Here is a 21108-nt window from a genome sequence, read left to right as displayed (position 1 = left end):
AAACCCTTAAAAAATCTAAAAGATTATATAAGATACATAATACATAATTCCATTAGACGATGGAAAAAGTGCTAAAATTTCCGAAAACCGCAACATAATGTTATTTTCCGCTCCGCTTAGCGATTTTTCGGTTCACTTTAACGAAATCTCATGCAACAAAAACTTGCTTAAACGCTTGAAGAGGACAAAAATTATAGGCGAAATCTTGAGTACATATTTTAAAAAGTTCGGAACAATCTTCTGGAAATCAAGTAAAATCGAAGGAAATTGGTGTAAATTAGAGAAAATCTGGTGTAGAAAATTTGGGGTGCAGTTTGGTTTGCATTTTTCTAATGCGAGTATTTTAGTGATTTTTTTAACGAAATCTCCCAAGATATTTGCTGCATTGTTGGACGAAATACGTGGCAAAACACCAAAATATTATTAATCTTAACTACTTTTTTTGCTCAAAAACTAATTTAAGAAGCCCAAAATTTTACAAATGATAAAAAATTTATTCGCTTCTTCAATAATTTTGCGAAATAATTGTTTGTCTTTCTGGATAAGAACATAATAAATCATTTGAAAAAGCAATGGTATATTAAAAAACAAGTTTCATAAAACCATTGTTAGAGTGCGAATTCAAGTTTCAAGAATGAGTGGCGTTAGCCACTTTTATTTTATACTATATTTTTTATTATTTATACTATTTTTTTGTAATTTGCCCCCTTTTTGCCGTTTTTAAATAAAAATTGTTATTTTAATCGATTTAGGAATTTTTGACGATTGGTGATATCTCAGTTTTTTGAAATTGACAAAAATACGGTCGCGAATTTGTTTCCTGCCAAACTAAAAATTTTCGTAACATGTTCCGTCAAATAATGACTAATATGACATCGCACTTGATGACGTTGCGTGCTTTAAAATGTCCATTAGAGCATCAAAATGGTGGAAAATTACAAAAAAATATTTTATCTTCTGACCAGTTTATTTATTTGTCAGCCAAGTAGATGTAATATATTGACTACTTCTGCTTTACAACTCCTGTCACAACTGATCATTGATGCAGTTGAAAATAAAAATCAGGCTTTTGCTGTTTGTTACGATTTAAGTAAGACTTTTGATTGTATGACGCATAGCATTCTTTTAAATATACTGCAGTATTATGGTTTTTCTTCTGATAGTATTTCTCTATCAAACAATTTATTCAATATAAAGACAACGTTTCCAGCTGCCCCTAAAATAAATTTGTTGTTCCTCGAAAATCTGTATTGGGACCCTTACTATTTTTAATTTATATTAATGTTCTTTTCAAAGCGACATGTTTTAACATATCTAACATTCACAGACGATACCACAATTGTAAACAGTCACAATACTGGACACAATTTGTTCAATATAAAGACAACGTTTCCATCTGCCCCTAAAATAAATTTGGTGTTCCTCAAGGATCTGTATTGGGACCCTTACTATTTTTAATTTATATTAATGATCTTTCCAAAGCCACATGTCGTAACATATCTAACATTCACAGACGATACCACAATTGTAGACAGTCACAATAGTGGTGCTACATTATTACATAATATTGCTTTATCCTCGAACAAAGATCAAAATATGGTTTCTCTTAATGAAGACAAAACACAATTAATTACATTTTTGTTACGGAACATGGATGAAACTTCAAAAGTTATTCAATTATTAGATCTTTATGTTGATAATAAACTTACTTGGAAAAATCATGTAACATACACTGAGGTTTTTATTTTACTGAATATAGCATAACACAAAATACTGTCAGTAAGTTTAAACAGTTCCATAGAAACGCCAATGTTCAGCTAAATAAAATCTTCACGGTATATTGCAAATAAAATATTACAAAAAATTAACTTCCAAAGATACCCCTAAAAGTTTCATCAAAAAAAAGCAATTACAATAACGGCGTATTTTGCCTACATACAAAGTCAATTAACGATCTACTTGTCTTGTCATACCAAAAAGCTCTTTACTCTCCAATGTAAAAGTACTCGTGTTATTAATACTTTAATTTAAATTATAGAGAATGTTGCCGCAAGAGTTTCGCAGATTCGAAGGTCATGACACTTTTTTGTTGGTTAGATTTTGTAAAAGATAACTTTTTTGAATTTTTAATTCCGGATCACGAACATTATACTCACCATAAAGACTTACTCCACCATGAATCCTTAGGACTAAACCGCCCGCGAGATGCTATTAATTATTATTGTTTAAAACACTTATATTAACATGAACAAAGATTATTATTCTATTGTTATCATTCCTCAGATTAGCAAAAGAGGAAAAATTAATTTGTTCCACGGCTGCTTTCCACTTCGCTTGAATAAAACTGCAACTTTTATCAAGAATTAACTCAAGCACACGAAAGCTTTCAGTTATAAAGGAATGAATTATTTAGTATTTTCATGTGTGGTGAATTTTAATTAGCTTTCGTCCGTCTGAAATTGCTGCAATTTCGCCTTTTATGTTTTGTATTGACAAGATAAACATGGATCGAAATTAAATAATTAATTTTACTCCAGGTACTGGGGGCAAGAAAAACCGCCAAAAAGAGCGAAGACTGATGAAGGGGTTCAACATTGGGCCCCAAACTTCCACAACCAGTGGTCCTCTGCCCCCTGTAGCCGAATTCATCGCCTCCCTCCAGCACCAACAGGAGGCCCACCACCACGATTTTTTCGGAAGCACCCTCTCCGGTATTTTCAATTCAACCTCTCGTAAACTGCACCAGCACAGCAGTACGGTTTCTTCCTCCCAAGGGAGCATCAACGAAGGTTCGCACAACCACAACTCTAGAGGAATCGGCAGGTAACCATCGCTTTTCTAGTGACTAGTTTAGGCAAAGCTTATGTTTCTCTTTGATTTGCTCACTTCAGCATGGCTATGCTAGACGCTTTGAATGTAAGTGCACTGGAAAAAGTGTTTTTCGGGTAATTATAGTGACGGTTGTAGGTTTCATTTGAAACGCACACACTCGCACAAACGTCGCTGGGGAACATTGATCGAGGCAGCAAAAACTGGAAAAGTTTCCCGCTTGATAGGACGTTCCCGTTCCGAAGACTCAGTCTGCAACAACTGCAGAGAAAACGGGCACAACCACTCCCACAGCCATAGCAATAGTCCAGCCTCGGATGATAATGGCTCCGTTAGGTCCAGGTCAACGGACTCGAACCCAAGTCTGGACGTTCCAGACCAGCCGGAACCACATGGGTTGGCCCACGGGTTAGCTCTGCTGAAGAAGAAGCGGAAAAAGTTTTCGGCCTCGAGAAACACCAGTCCGATTGTGGCGCCAGTTCGAGAAGTGGCCAGTGTCAAAAAACCACCCAAAAAAGTACGCAAACTCTATTTCAAAAGTCTAGAAAAGATAATAACAATCCATTTTTATTTTTTAACGACTTTTAGTGAATCATGCTTAAGTACCTACTTACGAGTACATTTCTGGAACGCTTAAATAAGAGTATACTATATTTAAAAAATTGATTATAAAGCAGTGTTCGTTGATGTTACATACTTTATTTCTATCGGCATGTATGTCATTTTTTTTAAAATTTATTTACAGATCCTTTAAATTGATTAGTTAACGTTGTTTTTGCAAAAATTAAATAAAAAAATACTTCCTGGCTTAAAAAAAGTTTGTTTATTAGTTTCTATTTAGTTGCTATTTACTTCGCAACACTCACATTAGTCATGAATTTAAAAATTTATTAGTTATATTGTTACTATTAAATCTGAACAGCATAATAATTTTTAATATTTTCTTTATCGCAAGCGACAATTTTTTTGCACAAAACATAATAGGATCTATTTTCAAAAACTATAATATTTGCAGAAATAAGCTTTTGCTTAACACTTTCATTAGACTTGAGTAAACAAATCTCAAAAGTTTCCAGAGGTAGGGGGTGAGGTCGAAGAGGGGGAGGGGGTTGAAGATGATATTTTTATGGTATTTTGCTTTGTATCTCGAAAACAATCACTTCTATCAGTTTTGAACATCTTACCAAAATTAAAGCTGATAAAATTTCATACATAAAGTTATAAGCATTTTTTGTGGGATTATGAAAGAAATAATCAATTAAAAAAGTATGCTTTAAAAGAGAATGTCATGTGATTTGAAAAACTGACAATGAATTAAATTTATTGAGTCCAAAACTTTTTTATAGGCGAAAGGGGGTCACTAAAATCTTTAGAGTCGTCTTTAGATGCTGCATTTTCGTCTTCATCTCAAACATTGAAAACTGAATTACAGTCTTGTTCAGTACAATATTAATCAATCAATGATTTAATATAAATGTTTTGAATATGACTGACAATAAACTGAAAGCATTTAGTTCAACAGTTCATACTATCAAATGTTTTGGGTAATCCTCACTAGCTGAATTATGGTCTTCAACTACTTTGAAAATTTTTTATGCTTGCATATCCAATTTTTGTATTTTTAAATCAATAATGTAATTTTATGTTAAATGTAAAATCAGTCAAAAATTTTATCACAAAAAATTTAATTCTTTACTATTCTACTAATTCGCGCACCACCTCATATTTTCTTTGTTACTTCAAATACGATTGAAGATATGAAACAATAAAAAACAAAGTTGTAGATATTTAAATTCCCTACAAAATAAAATTCTAAAATTCGCTGAGGAATTCTCTAACTTTTCACTATTTATTTGAGTGTAAAAAAGTGCAGACTTTCAATTTCACAAATTCAATATTTACAGTACTCCAAGCGAAAGAGTGAAGATTGACTAAAGTAATAATTTATGATAACAAAGCAGTTGGGGACAGAAAATGATTAGTCTGCAGTAAAATGCAAATTAGGGCTTCTTCGAGTTTGGGTCGGCTTAGGCTCCATATCTGCTCATGGCAACATCTGTTTTGAAATGTGTGACGAAGTGAGCAATAAACATCTTTACCCAAAGAATCCCTAATTTGCATTTTACTGTAGACTAATCATTTTTTATCCCCATTGTATTGTTGGCATGCAATATTACTTTAGTCAATCTTCACTATTTCGCTTGGAGTACTATACTTGGCTGAGGAAAACTGCAAATTTTCCTAACTGAATTAGAAAAAGTTGTATTTTTCCACATATAAATAACTATGCAGGGTAATTCAAAAGTCGCGGACTTCGATACTGATATGTGACATTAACCTAAAAAGTAAAACAAAATGTAAAATAAAGAATTAACCTTAAAAGTTTCTATAACAAAAATGACTTTTTTCACAAGACAGCACTTCAATGTTAGATTGTTATGTTGAGTTTTGAGCTTTTCTGATTATATTTTCTTGAATTTAATTAGCTGAAATGACAAACCTTACTATATTATTACATCATTACCTATTGAAAAAATCAAATCACTATATTGTATTTCTTGTTGTGTAAGTACCTATTAAAGATTTACCAAACTAGCAAACTCGACAATAAATAAAATCTGACAACATGAGAAGGAAAATAGCAACAAAAATAAAAAAATTGGCTTGAACCAAAAACGTGAAATAATTTTCATGCTTAACTGAACTTGTTTCACTTAGTAGTAAATTGCAAACACTAATAAGTTTGCTAGACTTTGTTTAACACGCGTCTAATAATAATGTTGCCAAAAGGACACTATTTGTATTTTTTATTAATTTTTAAATCTAAGGACCGGTTTATAGAAAGCTTCGATCGTTACATTTTAATTTGTTGTTAAAAGTTAACAACGCAAATAGACTACTAAAATTGGTTCAATTTGGTCACGTGATCAGTTAGTCACCCACTTTTGCCTCTATTTTATTTTGATTCTACAAATTTTAGCAATGAACGTTTTACACAAAATTATCTTTGATTTTTTTTGTATTTATCACGTGAAAATTTTGTTGAAAACATATTTTGGACTTAAATATTTTATACAATTTGGTTTTTACTTTTAATTTTTTGACAGTGAACCACCCTCCATTATTTAATTGCCGGTTAAATTAATTATGCTTCTATAAACCGATCCTAAAGGTGCAAAACCAATGTTTTGCAGTTTTTAGCAGTTTATAGTTATTTTAAGGTTATTTTCGTAAGCCGTTCCTACACCTCAATTTAGCCGTTTATAAAATATGAAGGGTTTTTAATTTTTTTTAAATTTGCACCTTCCAGTTCAAAAATCGATAACTCCGCTATTTTCTAAAAATTTGGAAATATTGTTTAGCTCATTTGAAAGAGGAAACCTAGATCTTTTCTTTGGTCTTTTCAAATTTCTAAAAACGAATAACAACACCTAAATGTTTAAAGTTTAGAACTTTGAGCACCCATAACTCAATTTTTTCAAATGAAATGCCATAAGTCATTAAATCGTAAAGAATTTCATTCTGCATCGATATGTATTATATTTAATAGTTTTCAAGTTACAATAACTTTTTATTGGCATTTAGAAATTCATTAGCCATAGGTCTTTTCTCATAGATTGCCATAGAAACTAGAAAAAAATGTGAGAAATTTAAGTTTTTTAAATCAACATTCAATGAATTTATTTTGTTTTCACAGGACGGACAACACAATTTGTCCACACAATAGCTGTGGTTAATAAGAAATTTTCTACAATATAAAAAAAAACAACATAATTTGAAAATTATCACAGAGAGGTATAGGGAATGCTAATATAGAAGATGCAGAAAAAAATTCTCCTCTATTTAGTGAAATAAAAAATGGGACATTACATTTGAAAAAATTAAGTTATGGGTACTTGAAGTTGTTTAAACTTAACCTTAAAACTTTTGGGTTGATTAAGTTCTTTTTCAATATTGACGCATTGGAGAACAGATATAGGCTTTCTTTTTTAATTTTCCAAATATGATTTCGAAATCTCTAAAACTAAAACAGTTACTGAGTTTTACAGTGATAGGTGCAAATCCAAAAATTTAAAAAAAAACTTAAATATCTCGAAAACAATTAAACTTAGGCATAGGAAAAGTTAACAAAAACGGCCTTAAAATAACTCATCTAATTTAAAAACGCAGTGAAAAACATAGCTTTCCATTTAATGTAAAAAAGTTGATAACGACTTCTGGTATAACCAGAAGTGCCGCCATATTAAAAATCTTTTCATTCAGTAGAACTCAACGGATTATGGCTATGAACCAACTTTTAAATAAATATATTTATTAGAACTTTCAATATTTCTAATGTGGGATTTAGACGGAACAACCTGTATAAACCGACCCATAAAATAGCAGTCGCTAATTTGTACGCGATTTATTCTAGCAGAGCGAACCTGTATTTTTTGAGTACAAAAATCGAGCGATTTTGTTTATCGTTTCGTCTTCTACTAGTATTAAAAAAATAATAAAAAATACTTTATAAAATATTTCAGATCCCTCAAGTGTTGAAGAGGGCCTCTAGCGTTCCTACTCGCGTACCAGAAGTGATTCAAATGGCCTCCCGCCACGACAACCCCCAAGACTCGGTCGAAATTCCTACTTCCGCTCCTCCAACCCTCACACCTTCCACCACTGAGGAGAGTGTGACAGCAGTGGGGCAAAACTCGGGTACTTCAAGAGAGCCCCTCCTTTGCTATTCGTCTTCGAGTAACCAAGCCACTGGTTCTTCTCAAACTCCCGAAGAAGAGTTCAGAAGTCACCACAATTCGCAGTCTTTACCCAAACTACCAGGAGTTATTCCCTTGAGTGGACACAATGGGCCAACCGGATGGTTGTAGTTAGTTCAAGCCGAGTCAATGGTTTTTCAAATTAACAACGAATTTTAGTTGCGTTTTTTACGGGGCGTGACATTCTAAAACTAGTAGAATTGATTGAGGGACGGTTTAAAAATTAGGAGAAAATCATTGACTCTAGGGATCACACACCAAATGCATTTAATTTGTTAGTTGAAAAATATGTGATAATTATTTATTATACAGGGTGTAACCAGGGACGGGTCATGCCAATCGCCATTTCTTTAACTTTGGAAAAAAGGCGCCAAATTTAGAAAAAGTAATACACGTAATCACAGTTTTTTTATGATGCTTCCTCTGTCCGAAATTATGTTTCAAATACATTTGGAATAAATTTGGAATTTATTTCTCTCAAAATATACGCTACAAATTATAAAAACACCAACGTCGCATTTGACCGAATTATTTTATTAAATGAAGTTGATAAAATTGTAAAACAGTTATTAATGATCTCTCATTGAAACTTAGTTTTTAATTTTTTGAAGTCTATGAATAATTATAACAACTAATTTTAAGAGAAAATGCGACGTTGGCATTCCTATAGTGTTGAAACTGCTAATAAGTACTATTAAAGATAATAATAAATATAAAAAATAATAATAAATTAAGTATCTTAGAACAGATCGTCTTCCTCTTAAAAAATACACTTTGTGTGTAATTAATGAAATAGGTAACTTTTTAATCTTCTTTTATTTTTAAATGTTTACTTTATTTTTTTCTGCTCTTTCTACATTTGCTAAGAAGATTATACCTTGATGAATGCACTTTCAGAAACAGAAAGAAAAAATTTAGGTTGTCAATAAAAAAAGACTACATAAAGATAAAGCGCTTTCTGTGTAATTACAATTATAGATAACTTTTTAATTCTGTATTATTGTTTATATATTTTGTGAAAAATTACGGCTAACAATAAAGATACGAATTTTATGACTTACTTTAATTTCGTAATTATCTTATTACATTATTAAATTAATTAACAATAAATTAAACTGACGACGTATTAATTTTCAAAACAATTTCAAATGTCTGATATATTTTTGGTCAGAGGTAATATACAGGGTGAGCCTACTAAAGGTATGTTTTTACTGTATTTCAATTGCTTCCAATTAAAACTAATTAATGAATTATTATTTACTAAAAGTTTGCCGGTTACTTTAATAGTGAGTTAACTTAAGAGTGAAATAACTCAACCTAAACATAATGAACTTATAGTTAAATAATGACAACTCTTTCAATTACCTACTATCTTAAGTCTGAGCTACAAAAAGTTTAAGTTAACTCAAAAGTCAGGTTATTTCGAAGTTATTTTGACTTATTTAACCTGAAGTTTATGTTTAATTAACTCGAAATTAACTCGACTTTGAAATAACGGACTTAGGTGGCTAAAAAAATTGTTATTGTGTCATCTGAAAAAAAGCGATGTTTTAATCTTGTTTTTTGGTAATAAACCGTTAAAAAGTCGGTAGGAATATTTATATTATTAACTAAAAACACCAAGTATTTACTAGTAAACGCTAAATTCGATGCTACTAATAGTATTATGAGATGTAGTGAAAGATACTTTTAGCATACGCACCCTGTATAGTTTTTTTGAAAAAGTGCTGAGTTTGTACCGTAAAATCGTTCTTTATTTTTATAATATTTTTGACAAAATTTCACTGAATTTATGTAATATTCTTTTTAAGTCAGAACCCGTCCCTGCTTATGACAGCCTGTTTAAAAATAAATCGTAGCCATAACGGACCATTTATGGTTATTAAGGTAATTTCACAGGGTGTTGAGGAAATGAATATCAGATTTAGTTAACAGTGATTTTTTTTTTAATTCTGATGTTTTACTGCCATTCACATCGTTTCGAATTTTCCTAAATCTAGTCTTACTGTAAGATAGAATCATTAGAACTCTTTTAGGATAAATTTTATTGAAGAATATTTACAAGAGGCCTTCGAACATGTTAGTTTCATTGTCATTGCCTTAGATTAGATTAGTGTGTGTTTAATGTGTAAAAGTGGGTATTTTTATAATACTTATGCTACATTCACTAGAAATGTAAATATAACGACTTCACTAAACTATTTTTTAACTCATTAATCTGTTAAGTCTAACATTAAAGAACAAATATATCCGCCACATCTACCCGAAAAATTAGATTGTAAGATTAGTTTGTAAGAATTTTTTTTCAATTTCGAATTTTTTACACACAAGGTCATTACACCATGATGTAGAAAATCACAAGATAATTGTAAATTTGTTGTTGAATCAAATAACCATAAATTTTATACAACTTCTCTCCCAACAATTTGTGCAGTTCCAGTAGCTGTAACAAGACGTAATTATTTACTGTTGAACTGTTTTTGGAGCTTAGTCTTTAGATTAGTGCTTAATACTAACTAACATTTTTTTATTATGCGTGTGCTGAAATTGTTTAATAAAAGCTTGAAACTTTCATTTTTGACAATTTGTCAAAGTTTTTGTCCACTAAATTATGGCCTCACCCTTTAAAAAAGAAGAAGTTTATGGGTTTAAAACCCTCTACCGCGAGCTTGGCTACTACATATCTCGACTGGAGCAATATGAGAGAGGTACCAGTTTTGAAGAACTTACAAAACACTAATTTTTTGCCCAAGCTTTGAAATTTTTCGATGAAGCTATTGCCAAAACACCAAATGACCGAAGAGCTCTAATGGGGCGCGCTTGGGCCCGGTCTAAGGCTTGTAAATACGAGGGGGCCCTTGATGACATCAGAACGGCCCTTAATTTGGATCCCGATGACCTTGTCATGTTGGCACATAAGGCCCTCAACACTTATCTAAATTGTGAATTTGAAGATGGGTTAGTGCAAAACACTCGGCTTCTGCCGATACGTAAAAAACCAGATTACTTCCAAATGGGCGCAATGCATGTAAGATTTTTCTGTATGAATAAAGTTGAATTACTTATTTAAAGCGTAAGTATAAAGTACAAGCAAATAATACTTGAAGAAAAAAGTAAATGCATTTGATTAGTATGAAGAAGCACTTGCTTTTACATTGGAGCAAATTCTTTAGTTTTTAGTATCAGTATCACAGTTTTCAAAAAGAATGTAATTTCTTTCAATTACAATTGCTACTAAATACATTTGAAACATCGTGTCTTATAATCTGCCCCCTTCGAAAATAAATATTATCAAAATTCAGGCTGTGGGCTGTGGGAAATAGCTATTTAAACGCTATGAGTAGGTACATAAAACTATTTTACAATAAGACCATAATTTATTAGGCGTTTTTTATACGTCTGGTTTTATTATTAGCCTACGACACCTATACTATGTACCTTAGGAAAAAACTAATTAGTACATTATCAACTACTTTAAAAATGTGATTATTTTTAGAAAATAAATATTACGAAGGTTTTTCGAACTTAGTCGAAGTGGTTGTATCCGTGGATGGTGTATTTACGAAAAATTTAACGATCAAATTACTCGAATAAAAACATTTATGGATACAACCTCTTCCGCTAAATTGAGAAAATCGTCGTAATGGGCTTAGAACACAAATTTAATAATTTATTAAAAAAAACACTACTTCATTTTTAGAGCATAATTTTTTACCAAAAAAAAACTGCCATAGTAGGATACCATTAACATTTTTTTTGAATAACTTGAAAACTAAAAGAAATTTCGAAAAAATGTATTCTTTAAAAATGATGACATTTTTAAAGTAGTTGATAATGAACTAATTAGTTTTTTTGGTAAACTACATAGTTTAGGCAAAAAACGCTTGGTTCCATACTTTTGCCCAACGCTCTCTATGCCCTCTGGTACATTATAGGAAACATTTCAGGAAACCTCTAAAAAATCTAATAAAAAATTTCATCATTATTTTTAACGAATTTAATACAACGTGTTCGTGAAGTTAAGGCTTTCTTATTAAGAGGTGCTAGAAATTGATCTTAAGAGTGTTAACCTAAAACACCTTAGTAAAATGTTGGTGATAACGGAAATACAATACCTCTTTTTTTATTTTGGAAGCCGACCCTGTTCAGATAAAAAAAATCAAAGGACCATTGGCGTAATTAACAAAAATGTTACAATTGTCATCTGACTAATTGGAGAAGCTCAGTATTACAATGATAAAAATCTAAAATAACAGATTTATTGCAATTGTTATCAGAATGCAGCTGCATTTAATTTTGAGAGTATAAAAAAAATAATAGTAGTGGTAAAAATAATAATATCTCCGTTACTAAAAACATTTTATTAAGACGATTTACGCTAAAGTTCTTAAGAATGATGCACAGTATCTCGTGTTAAAAGGAACGCCTCAACTTAACGAACAGCTGGTCAAAATAGACAAAAATATAGTGGCAACCTTGCAAAAATTTGCATAATGCTGAAAATTGGTACGGGTCTTAGGTACCTACACTATTATAAATAAAAAATATGAAAATATGACCACAAAAATTACAATCATTAATAGTCACCCGGTAGATACAAGTGCACACCAAGTTAGTGAATGGTCTAACGTAATACCAAGTAAATTTACTGTGACACCAGTATTTATGCGATGTTTTGAGGAAAAAGTTATATTCTGGGTTTTAGTTGAATTCAATTTTAAACCATTTGCGTTAAACTATTTTTTGCGGTGTTTTTAAGTTGATTTACAGTGTGCTTCAAATCGTCATTGTCATGCCCACCAGCATATGAGATTGGTAGATACACACGTTCGAATTTTAAAACCTTTTCCTGGGGATGTATAAATAAATAAGAAAAAAAAATAGGTCAAATGTACAGTTAACATGTGATGTCAAGGAAACGTTTACTAAGTACTGGTGCTTCTTGGTCAGGTTCAGTTCATGATTATGTAAAAACTTTTAAATATGAGAACTTTTTAGTAGGAATAACTGTAACTCCAATTTGTTAGGAAATAGTGGATATGGTTTAGAACCTTGGCTAATGACTCCTTTCCGCAGATCAGAAAATCTTCAGGAACACGTTTGTTATAGATTATCAAAAAGAGTCATAATCGAGCGGTATTTTGGATAAGTTAAAAGAAGATTTTCAATTATTTAATACATACCTATGTAAAACTACTCTGAAGAAAATTCCTGAAATAAATACTTGCTGCTTTGTTCTACATAATGTTGCTTAAGATTTCGACGGAGACGATAATGACGACAAGACATCGCACATATTATTCAACAATTTTTGTAATACAATGTAATTGTAAAAAAAAAATGTAATAGAAAATGAAGGATCCATTGAAGAAATTATAACATTAAAAACTTTGTTTAATTAGTTATAGTTTAAGATCCGAATTAGGGTCGTCCTTCACCCATCTGCTTACCGGATGAAACTTATTAGTTATTGTGTCATTTTCTTCAGCGTTTTACAGCCGTTTTAAGTAACATTTTGGAAACTTATTTAAAGAATACATGCATTTTTCTATTCGGGCTGTAGATGAGAAAGTCTTTTAAAATGTCGTTAGTGTTTTATCGAATTCATAAAAAAATTCTTAAACTGAAAAAAATGGTGCATTACAGCCTTGAAATTATTTTAAACATGAACCTGACCTGACATAAGATGCTAACAAAAATTTTAATAAAAAGAATAGAAATATATACCTTATCCATGAAATGAAACCCACACGAAAAATGTGCACAAGAAAAAAGCCCACACCGAAAAAAACTCACACAAAAAAAATCCCACACATAAATCAGCCCACAAAAAAAACGCACTGAGAAAAAATCTCACATTGAAACCACCCCACATAGTAAAATACCCACGCAGAAGTAAACCTACAGAGAAAAATGCCCACCTAGAAAAAAACCCACTATAAAAAAAGCCCAACCGTCAAAAAGTCCACGGAAAAAAATTCACAGAGAAAAATCAGTCTTTGCTGTTGTGGACGAATTTATAAGTCGACCAAAAATTAAAATAAGAAAATTGATAGACTCCAAACTTCTGTATTTTTTTTTAATTCTTATCACTTGTCACCTCCGAGTCGCTACCCCCGATTTGTTAAATATTCAGAAAATTTTTGATTTGGTTCAAAAATGTTAACGTAATTTTATTTATAACATGGGAATTAATAACCACGGATAAAAGTGAAAAATTAAAATGTAGACTAGCTTCGGTTTAATATTAAACCATACCTAGCAATAGATGATAAAATGGTTAAAAAGTTACCTACATCATAAATTAATAATTAAACATTTTAAATTTAAAAACTGGCGTAAAAGTTAAAAGAAGAGCTAACTGAGGGTTATGCTACCCTCGTGTTGATTTTAGTAAATTGTAAATTGACAGTAAATCTTATCTTTAAAATAAAGGAAGACAAAAAAACAGTTTACTGGTGAATAGAAAATAGAGGGGAAACGTAATACTACCCATGTACATCAATACAACTTATACTGAGTTTCTCTATCTGTGGGTTTTTTGTATGTGTGTTTTTTGGTAAAGAGATATTTTTCTGTGTGAGCTTTCACAATGTGACTTTTTATCGGTGTGAGCTTTTTTCGGTGTAAGTTTCTTTTGTTGTGGGTTTTTTTACTGTGCGTTTCTTCCCTTGTGGGCATTTATGTTTGTGACCTTTTTTCCTCTTTTTTCCTCACATTTTTCGTGTGAACTTATTTCTGGTCACCACCTTACCTACATAATACAAAATTGGCTCAGTTTGACGTTCATTGTCCCAACTCTCCTAATCAACAGTCTATTAAGTTCATTTATTTTTAGATTAGATTTTCCAAAAAAATGCTTTAACGTAAAAGCAAAAGTTTCTTCATACTGATCAAATGCTTTTATTTTTCATTTCAAGTATTTGCTTTTACTTTATACGCATGCTTTCACTTTATTCATACGACCTAATTAGCATCGATAAATTTGAAGTAAGTTTAATGATTTGTTAGTGTGCTGATGCTATTGAAAACTGTTTGGGTGAACGAGCCGGAAGGCCGTTACGTGACCACTACTTAATAATTCGGCGATTAGCTTGGAAAAAAAATTTTGAAGAACAGAAACGCTTCCAGCCCAAATCACGTTACAAGAAGAAAAAGAAGAAGAAAATCGTTCTTCCCGATAAAGTGACCAGTAAAGGCGATCCTATTATTCCCCTAAAATCATCACGAAACTTAAATCAACAATCTTTAACCTCTGAGAATACTCTAACCCAAGTTGATGAACCTCCAACCGATCGCGAAAGCATTGTTGACAGCATCTACTCGTTAAAATCAGAACGCAACATTCTTCCACCCCCCATTAAATTCCCTTACAGACCCCTTCAGCGATACACCAGCAACATTGAAAACTATATGGCCGAAAAATACCTCGACACACTTTACAAGGACAAACTTTTTCTCAAAAATCTCCCAACAGAACCTGGAATTTCTTGCCCCAATGAAGCCGGGACGAAGAAAATTCTACTACTGGCTAAGACCGGCTACAAAACGGTTAAATACAAACAAGAGTTGTTACGAGCCAGACGACCTTTTTATTTCATCAAGTACCAAGAAGCTACGTCTTCTGGTGCCCTCAAGGTGCGACAAGAGCAACAACTGAACAAATTAAGAGACGCAGCAAAGAAAGAAGCAGATTCGATAGTCTCCAAAATGAAGGATGCTCTTGAAGAGAAGGGTTGGAAGTCAGTGCTTGAAACGGCCGAGAAATTGAAAACTTTCTGCGACCTCAAATCTCGCAAAATCCTTCCTGATCGTGACACTTATTTGGAAGTGTTGTACGATACGGTGTGTCAAGCACATTACGATTTGAAGCGTATCAACAAGAACCAGCTCGAGTGGGATCAAGAGAAGAGAATTTATAAAATGTTGGGGCTCCATTTAAGTCGGGAACCATCAACCGATTCGGTTATCACTCAGTTTAAGGGAGTTTTTATCGATTGGAAGAAGCAGATTACTGTATATGGTGATCGGTTACGTAAAGCAACAACACCCAAAGAAATGTGTTGGCTGTACCATGAACTGAGCCGATTCCACACCGAGTTGAAGCAATATGAATTAGCCCGTGTCTATGCCAGGAAATGTATGAACGAGGGCAAACGTACCGAAAATAATAAATGGGTCATCAATGCTTTGCTACTTATCATGAGGATTAACATAGCTCAACATAGCAAAAATGATGCCAAATCGGATGCGCAAGCTGCTATAGAACTGGCGACGCAAATGGGTGATAAGAACCTAATAGCTTTCTTAAACAAAGTAAGAATAAACTTGTTTCATTTATTTAAATTATTATTGAAATTTTTCTATCACGTCACTGGATTTTTCTAGAAAAAAGCTTTACACAAGCTTGTGATCAAAATGAGTTATTTTCCGAAAATGTAGAAACGTTTTTAAATGAAAACCTACTTTACAAAATTAGGAATAGGTATATCACAAAAATGTAAAAAATTGCTGATTAATTCGAAAACGCGTTTTTGAACTTGTACTGGCGTTTACTAAATGCGAAAGATTCTGTTAAAACAATGCAGAAAAAACTCGTTATATTTGCTTCTACTGACGGAAATTTATTATAGCATTTTTTATAAGAAACTTATAAATTCAAACGATTTTGTCAAAAATGTAGATGCTAAATCACGAACATTCATATAGAATAAGGTGTCAAACAGTACTATTTTATCCAGGATAGTATTATTTTTGGTAAATTCTGTTCTGATCAAAAAAGACCAGAAAAAAATTATTATTTCTTGACGTTTTCTTAAGTTTTAAAATATACACATGTACGAAATTTTTTGGGGTCCTAAAAAATAGAGATATCTTAAAAGTAATTCATTTTTCAAAGAAGTAAAATTTTAAACAACAGAACAATGAAACGTTGAAACATTTTGGGAAGAGATTTCTTGAGTCATAAACTGATAAGGTAAAAAAATGTTTCTAAAGAAATGCTTTCTGATTTACTTCGACTAAAAAAAAACAGAGAAAAACAAAACAAAACAGACAGAAGCGATGAGAAAGCACAGACAACGAAAAGAGGGAGAAAGAAAAAATTAAAAATAGAAAAGTGTAGTAAATGATTGACTAAAATATTGAACAAAAAGAAAAAAACAGAGAATAAAGAAGAAAGAATATAAAATAAAAGATCGCAATTTGAAAACCAAAAACATGAGGGAAAAAAGGCAGAAACTAAAAGACAGAGGATAAAAAACTTTCCATTTGAGAATAGAAGATATAAACAAGAAATAGAAAATTAATCAAGATAAAGAGTGAAATAATAAAGTTTCAAATTAAAATACATTTTTCCTCAGTTTGCGCAAGTTTATATCAATTACAAAGAAAAAAAAACGCCTACTCTATAAATTCAAATGATCGCATGATACTTGCTAATACCTATCCGGTATTAGATAGAGAATAAAGCCTACACTACAGAAAAAAAAACAGAAAATACAAATAATGTACACCAGAGAGGAGAAAAACTAAACTGGAAGAAGACAGAAAACAGAGAGAGAGTAGAAATACGTTATAAGAGACAAAAAATAAAAAATATACCTTTGAACAATAAATAAAGTTGAAACATTTTGAAAAGTGGTTTGTTAAATCATAAATTCTTAGGTTAAAAAAAGTTTCTATAGACCCATGTTCGGAAATGCTTTCGGATTTTCTTTGGATGAGAGAGCAGAGAAAACTAACAGTATCGATCAGAAGGCGTAGACAACTGAAAAAGGATAGAAGGCAAGAGAAGTTTATAAGTAGGATTTAAATAAGAATAGTAAATGGAAAATAAAATATTTGATAAGAAATAGAAAAATATACTTGAAAATAACTAACCGATTCCGGAGAGAATATAGCATACATCACTGAACAGAGTATAGAAAATACAGATAATTTAGAAGAAAAAAAAAGAAAAGCTAAACCTAAGAAACTACCCCCAGTTTAACAATTTTAATTACATTTTTTATTAAAGTATTTTTGTGTTTACTTTAAATGAATGTTTTTTTTTTCTTATATAGGTATTGCAAATTATTATTCTTTAAAACTGATATAAGTATTTTAGGTATTTTATTTCAGCCAATTTTTTAAAATACATAACTATTAATTAATTAATATAAGTCCTGGTTTTGGTTTTGAATAATTGTTTACCTTAATTTAGAAACAGAAGTATTTCAATTATAATTTATAATCTTCCAAAATTTAAAAGTTACAAAATTAGAAAAAAAAAACAAAAAGAAATCCATGTGATAGTTAGAATTATTTAAATGTATCAGATAATTCCTAGGGAGGTGATAAAACTGATAAAGAACATCAAAGTAAATTAAAAGCACCTGTGACAAAAGCCTTCTTTTACGAGATATAGCTCATCGAAATTAAATTTTTAAGGTAAATATCTGGGGTTCCGAAAATATTTTTTGGCTTTAGTTAGCGGAAACGCCTGCTCTTGCTACACTAAACAGATACCTAAATAAATCATCAATTAATGTCTTAGAGATGGATCAAACATTTAAAAAACTTTTAAACTAAATTAAATTGCTTGATACTTGAAAAATTGGCTTTATCTTTGTGCTTAAGTAAACGTCTTTTATCATTATCACTATTCGGAAGTTTGTCCAACACTTTTGTATTACCCTGTATAACAAAAACTGATCTAATTGTTGTACTGTATTGAAAAAAACAGTTATAATTATCGTAAAACGTCGCAGATGAACAATAATAAATAGTTTTCTTCAATACAATCCTTTATTTTTACGAATTAACGCAAAAATTACTACTAAAAGATACGGACGTAAACCGTTACGTAATTTTTTCTGAACTAGCATTATTTGGGCTTGGACTTAAAAATTTGTTTTAGTGCAAGCAAGTTATCGAAAAAGTTGCCTTTGACGAGAAACTAGGCCCGAAAGTATTGATGCAGCGAGAGCAAAAGATTGTCGAGATGATGGCTGGTGATAAGATGAAAGACGAAGCTGCTCATCTTTTCAGGATGATGTCTGCAATGCCAGCTGCCAGACGCATGTCTGTTATGCCTGGAATCAGGATCACTGATGACGACGATGATAAGAAAGCAATGGCTTCAAGGAAACAATCCATAATGCCAGGAGTGCCAAAACCGGCTGAGTTCGCAATGACGACGCCCACTCAGAAGCAGAAGAAAGGAGGCAAGCAAGTTTCAATAGATGAGTCGTCGAAAGGGGTCGGATTTGTTGAACTTATCAAATATCATATCGATGACTGACTTGAGATAAATAAAGATGAACTTTGTAATAAGAGTGACATTTCAGTTGTGACAAACTGTCTAAAAAAATTCAAATATTTCACTAAAGAGAAGATTTTGCTCTTGGAATTGTGCGCAGAAATTACGATTTCGTAAAGTAAATAAGAATAGGTAACCAAACCTTTTAAACACTTTTAGTGTTATTCGAGGAACAACAAAACAAACATTTGCTTTGAAGGTGTATCTTATCGACCTGTGCTCTACATTACCAACACATTTCCTCGAAAAAGTCTACACACATTTATTTGTACAAAACTAATTTTTTAATTTTCCACAAAAATCTCAACCCAATCGATGCCTAATTAAAGTTTATGGCAATATAAAAGGTAAACAATTTGCGTGTAAGACAACACCGTTTATTAAACACTTAGTCATAAGTGAGCAGATTTTGCAAACAAACCAAGTTTTACCAAATCTTCATAAAAATCAATATTAAGATGTAGGTGAACATTTAATTATTATCTACGTCTTGGTTTCAAGTAACGACACATTAGTGTGACAATCGACTGATTCTGAGTACAGTTTTCACGCTTTTGTCTGAATTCTAATAACCCATTTAGTAGTAAATAAATTAGTACTATCGGCAGATAAGATAAAAAGCGATCGAATCATCTGGATGAGTAACAGTTTAGTTCAGTAAAAAAGAAAACGTTTTTGCAATGTACAAACGATTTATCATCAAAATCGACCTGAAATATCCCACCATCCTAATCGGAATATTTCACTTGGTAAGTGTTTGACGCCAGTAGAATCATGGCTAATTATTTTCTTAGATATTCCTCATTTTTCGAATATATGAAATCGCCATGGATCTGTATTTTCTAGAAGAACTTGCTGAAGTTAACCAATTAACGTATGTGACTCTAATTACTTTGCTTCAGCTAGGCATAATCATAAGTCTATTTGTTGGAGCGACAAAGGTAACTAACACATAATAATTTTTGTTTGAAAACAAAAAAGGATTTTTTTGATTTCTCTTTTTTAGAAGCAGCACGTATTTCTTCTTCCTTGGTTGTGTTTCACAGCACCCACCTTCTGTATGGCTACGGCTTACGCAACTTTATACATAGCGACCGGTGATAGTGTGCAAAGTATCATTAACTATGCATTTATTGGTTTGTTGTGAGTAAATATTTTGCCTATTACTATCAAAACATTTCAGTGATATTTTGGTCGTCGTGGTACTTGGTGTTCAAGTATTACATCGTTTTGAAGAACTCCTTCAAATACTCACCGTTCAAAGGCTACAAGTACTCAGCGAATCTCAAAGAACTTAACAACGAATGCGGCGAAAGTCTCTGAAGAAGGCGGATTTGGCACCAATTGAGATTACTTGGAGGCTGATAAAGTTTTATTTGTGGATAGGAAGTCGGCTCAGCTTTGACAATTGCCGAAAAAAGCGCAAATTACGTAAAAAAATTCGTGAACCGGAACGAAATTGCACGTTCTATTTATGTTAATTTGTTTTATCTCTGTTTTTCGTTCTAATTAAAATCGAGTTGCATCACCGACTAAGATACTTTGTTTCTGTTAGGGCACAACATTTTTGTGCTTGATAACATGCAAATTTTGGAAGCTATCGTTAATTCCGGGTACTGGTGATAATGCTGATAACGATAAACCCCCCACCACGCCCTAGCCCACGTGGATATGTTGCTCTTGCCCCATGATCCCACGAGTAAAACCCGTCCTTGAACCCGTCTTCTATTTTGAGTTCTGGTCGTTTTTGAGACAATGCAGTTGGATCTTCTAATTTTGGTGCTAGAAAAGGTCCTCTAGTTTGCCCGGCATAGAGGTCAGTGATGTTTACATTAGAATTATCATTCTATTTTGTTCTCCTTGACCCCGAACGACCCCTTAGTTTTGTCTAAAATGGACCAGAACTGCAAGTTTGGTTTTTCTATTGCTACTACAATGCGAAACAATGACCATTTGATTTGTACTTAAAAATAAATGTTTTTTAAAAATAAAACTCTTGTTTACGACATGATTTCTATTCTTGAAATAAATAAACAACTCCTTCAAAATCCGTGTTGATAATAGAATTCCTATTTCGTAACGAAGTTATCGGTCCAAACGAATCGGTGATAGAAAAAAAAAGCAGTGTAAACAGAGTGGAAAATTTGGAGGTTTGCGTTCACGTGAACAAAATGCAACCAACAAACGATACCGAAATTATTGTGCAAGGACGGATCTTCA

General features: G+C 31.9%; 2 protein-coding genes across 5 annotated transcripts in view; both read left to right on the top strand.

Moving 5' to 3' along the window:
• Window positions 1-10160, top strand: part of Trpgamma (Transient receptor potential cation channel gamma) — a 94158-nt gene extending 83998 nt beyond the window's left edge. For both annotated transcript variants that reach the window (XM_015979223.2, XM_015979222.2), the window contains exons 18-20: window positions 2538-2823; window positions 2968-3346; window positions 7353-10160. In XM_015979223.2, coding sequence (XP_015834709.1) covers window positions 2538-2823; window positions 2968-3346; window positions 7353-7697 — 1010 coding nt within the window. In that variant the 3' untranslated portion in view covers window positions 7698-10160. The remainder of the gene's footprint in view (window positions 1-2537; window positions 2824-2967; window positions 3347-7352) is intronic.
• On the top strand, window positions 10157-20894 carry LOC103312868 (outer dynein arm-docking complex subunit 4). Of its 3 annotated transcripts, none has more exons than XM_008194650.3 (8): window positions 10157-10294; window positions 10340-10614; window positions 14598-15902; window positions 18487-19006; window positions 19059-19637; window positions 19683-19829; window positions 19895-20024; window positions 20072-20894. In XM_008194650.3, exons 1-4 carry the CDS (start codon window positions 10198-10200, stop codon window positions 18868-18870), a joined length of 2061 nt encoding a protein of 686 aa, XP_008192872.3. In that variant the 5' UTR covers window positions 10157-10197; the 3' UTR covers window positions 18871-19006; window positions 19059-19637; window positions 19683-19829; window positions 19895-20024; window positions 20072-20894. The 3 variants fall into 3 exon arrangements, with proteins under 3 accessions (XP_008192872.3, XP_064215066.1, XP_015835075.2); XM_064358996.1 differs by having other exon boundaries at window positions 18487-19020; window positions 19088-19637; XM_015979589.2 differs by having other exon boundaries at window positions 18487-19637.
• The last annotated feature ends 214 nt before the right edge of the window (window positions 20895-21108 follow it).

Source organism: Tribolium castaneum, chromosome 9 (assembly GCF_031307605.1).
Source record: "Tribolium castaneum strain GA2 chromosome 9, icTriCast1.1, whole genome shotgun sequence".
In the NCBI taxonomy this organism is placed as follows: domain Eukaryota; kingdom Metazoa; phylum Arthropoda; class Insecta; order Coleoptera; family Tenebrionidae; genus Tribolium; species Tribolium castaneum.
Note: the sequence above shows the minus strand (reverse complement) of the source record. Positions and strands in the feature narration are given on the sequence as shown.

What these genes read in the sequence shown, in the direction of transcription:
- LOC103312868 (XM_008194650.3), top strand. Translation starts at nt 10,198, where the DNA reads ATGGCCTCACCCTTTAAAAAAGAAGAAGTTTATGGGTTTAAAACCCTC. An exon ending in ACTGGAGCAATATGAGAGAG is followed by an intron (nt 10,295 to 10,339) that starts GTACCAGTTTTG and finishes TTTTTGCCCAAG; the next exon opens with CTTTGAAATTTTTCGATGAA. An exon ending in TAATAGCTTTCTTAAACAAA is followed by an intron (nt 15,903 to 18,486) that starts GTAAGAATAAAC and finishes AATTTGTTTTAG; the next exon opens with TGCAAGCAAGTTATCGAAAA.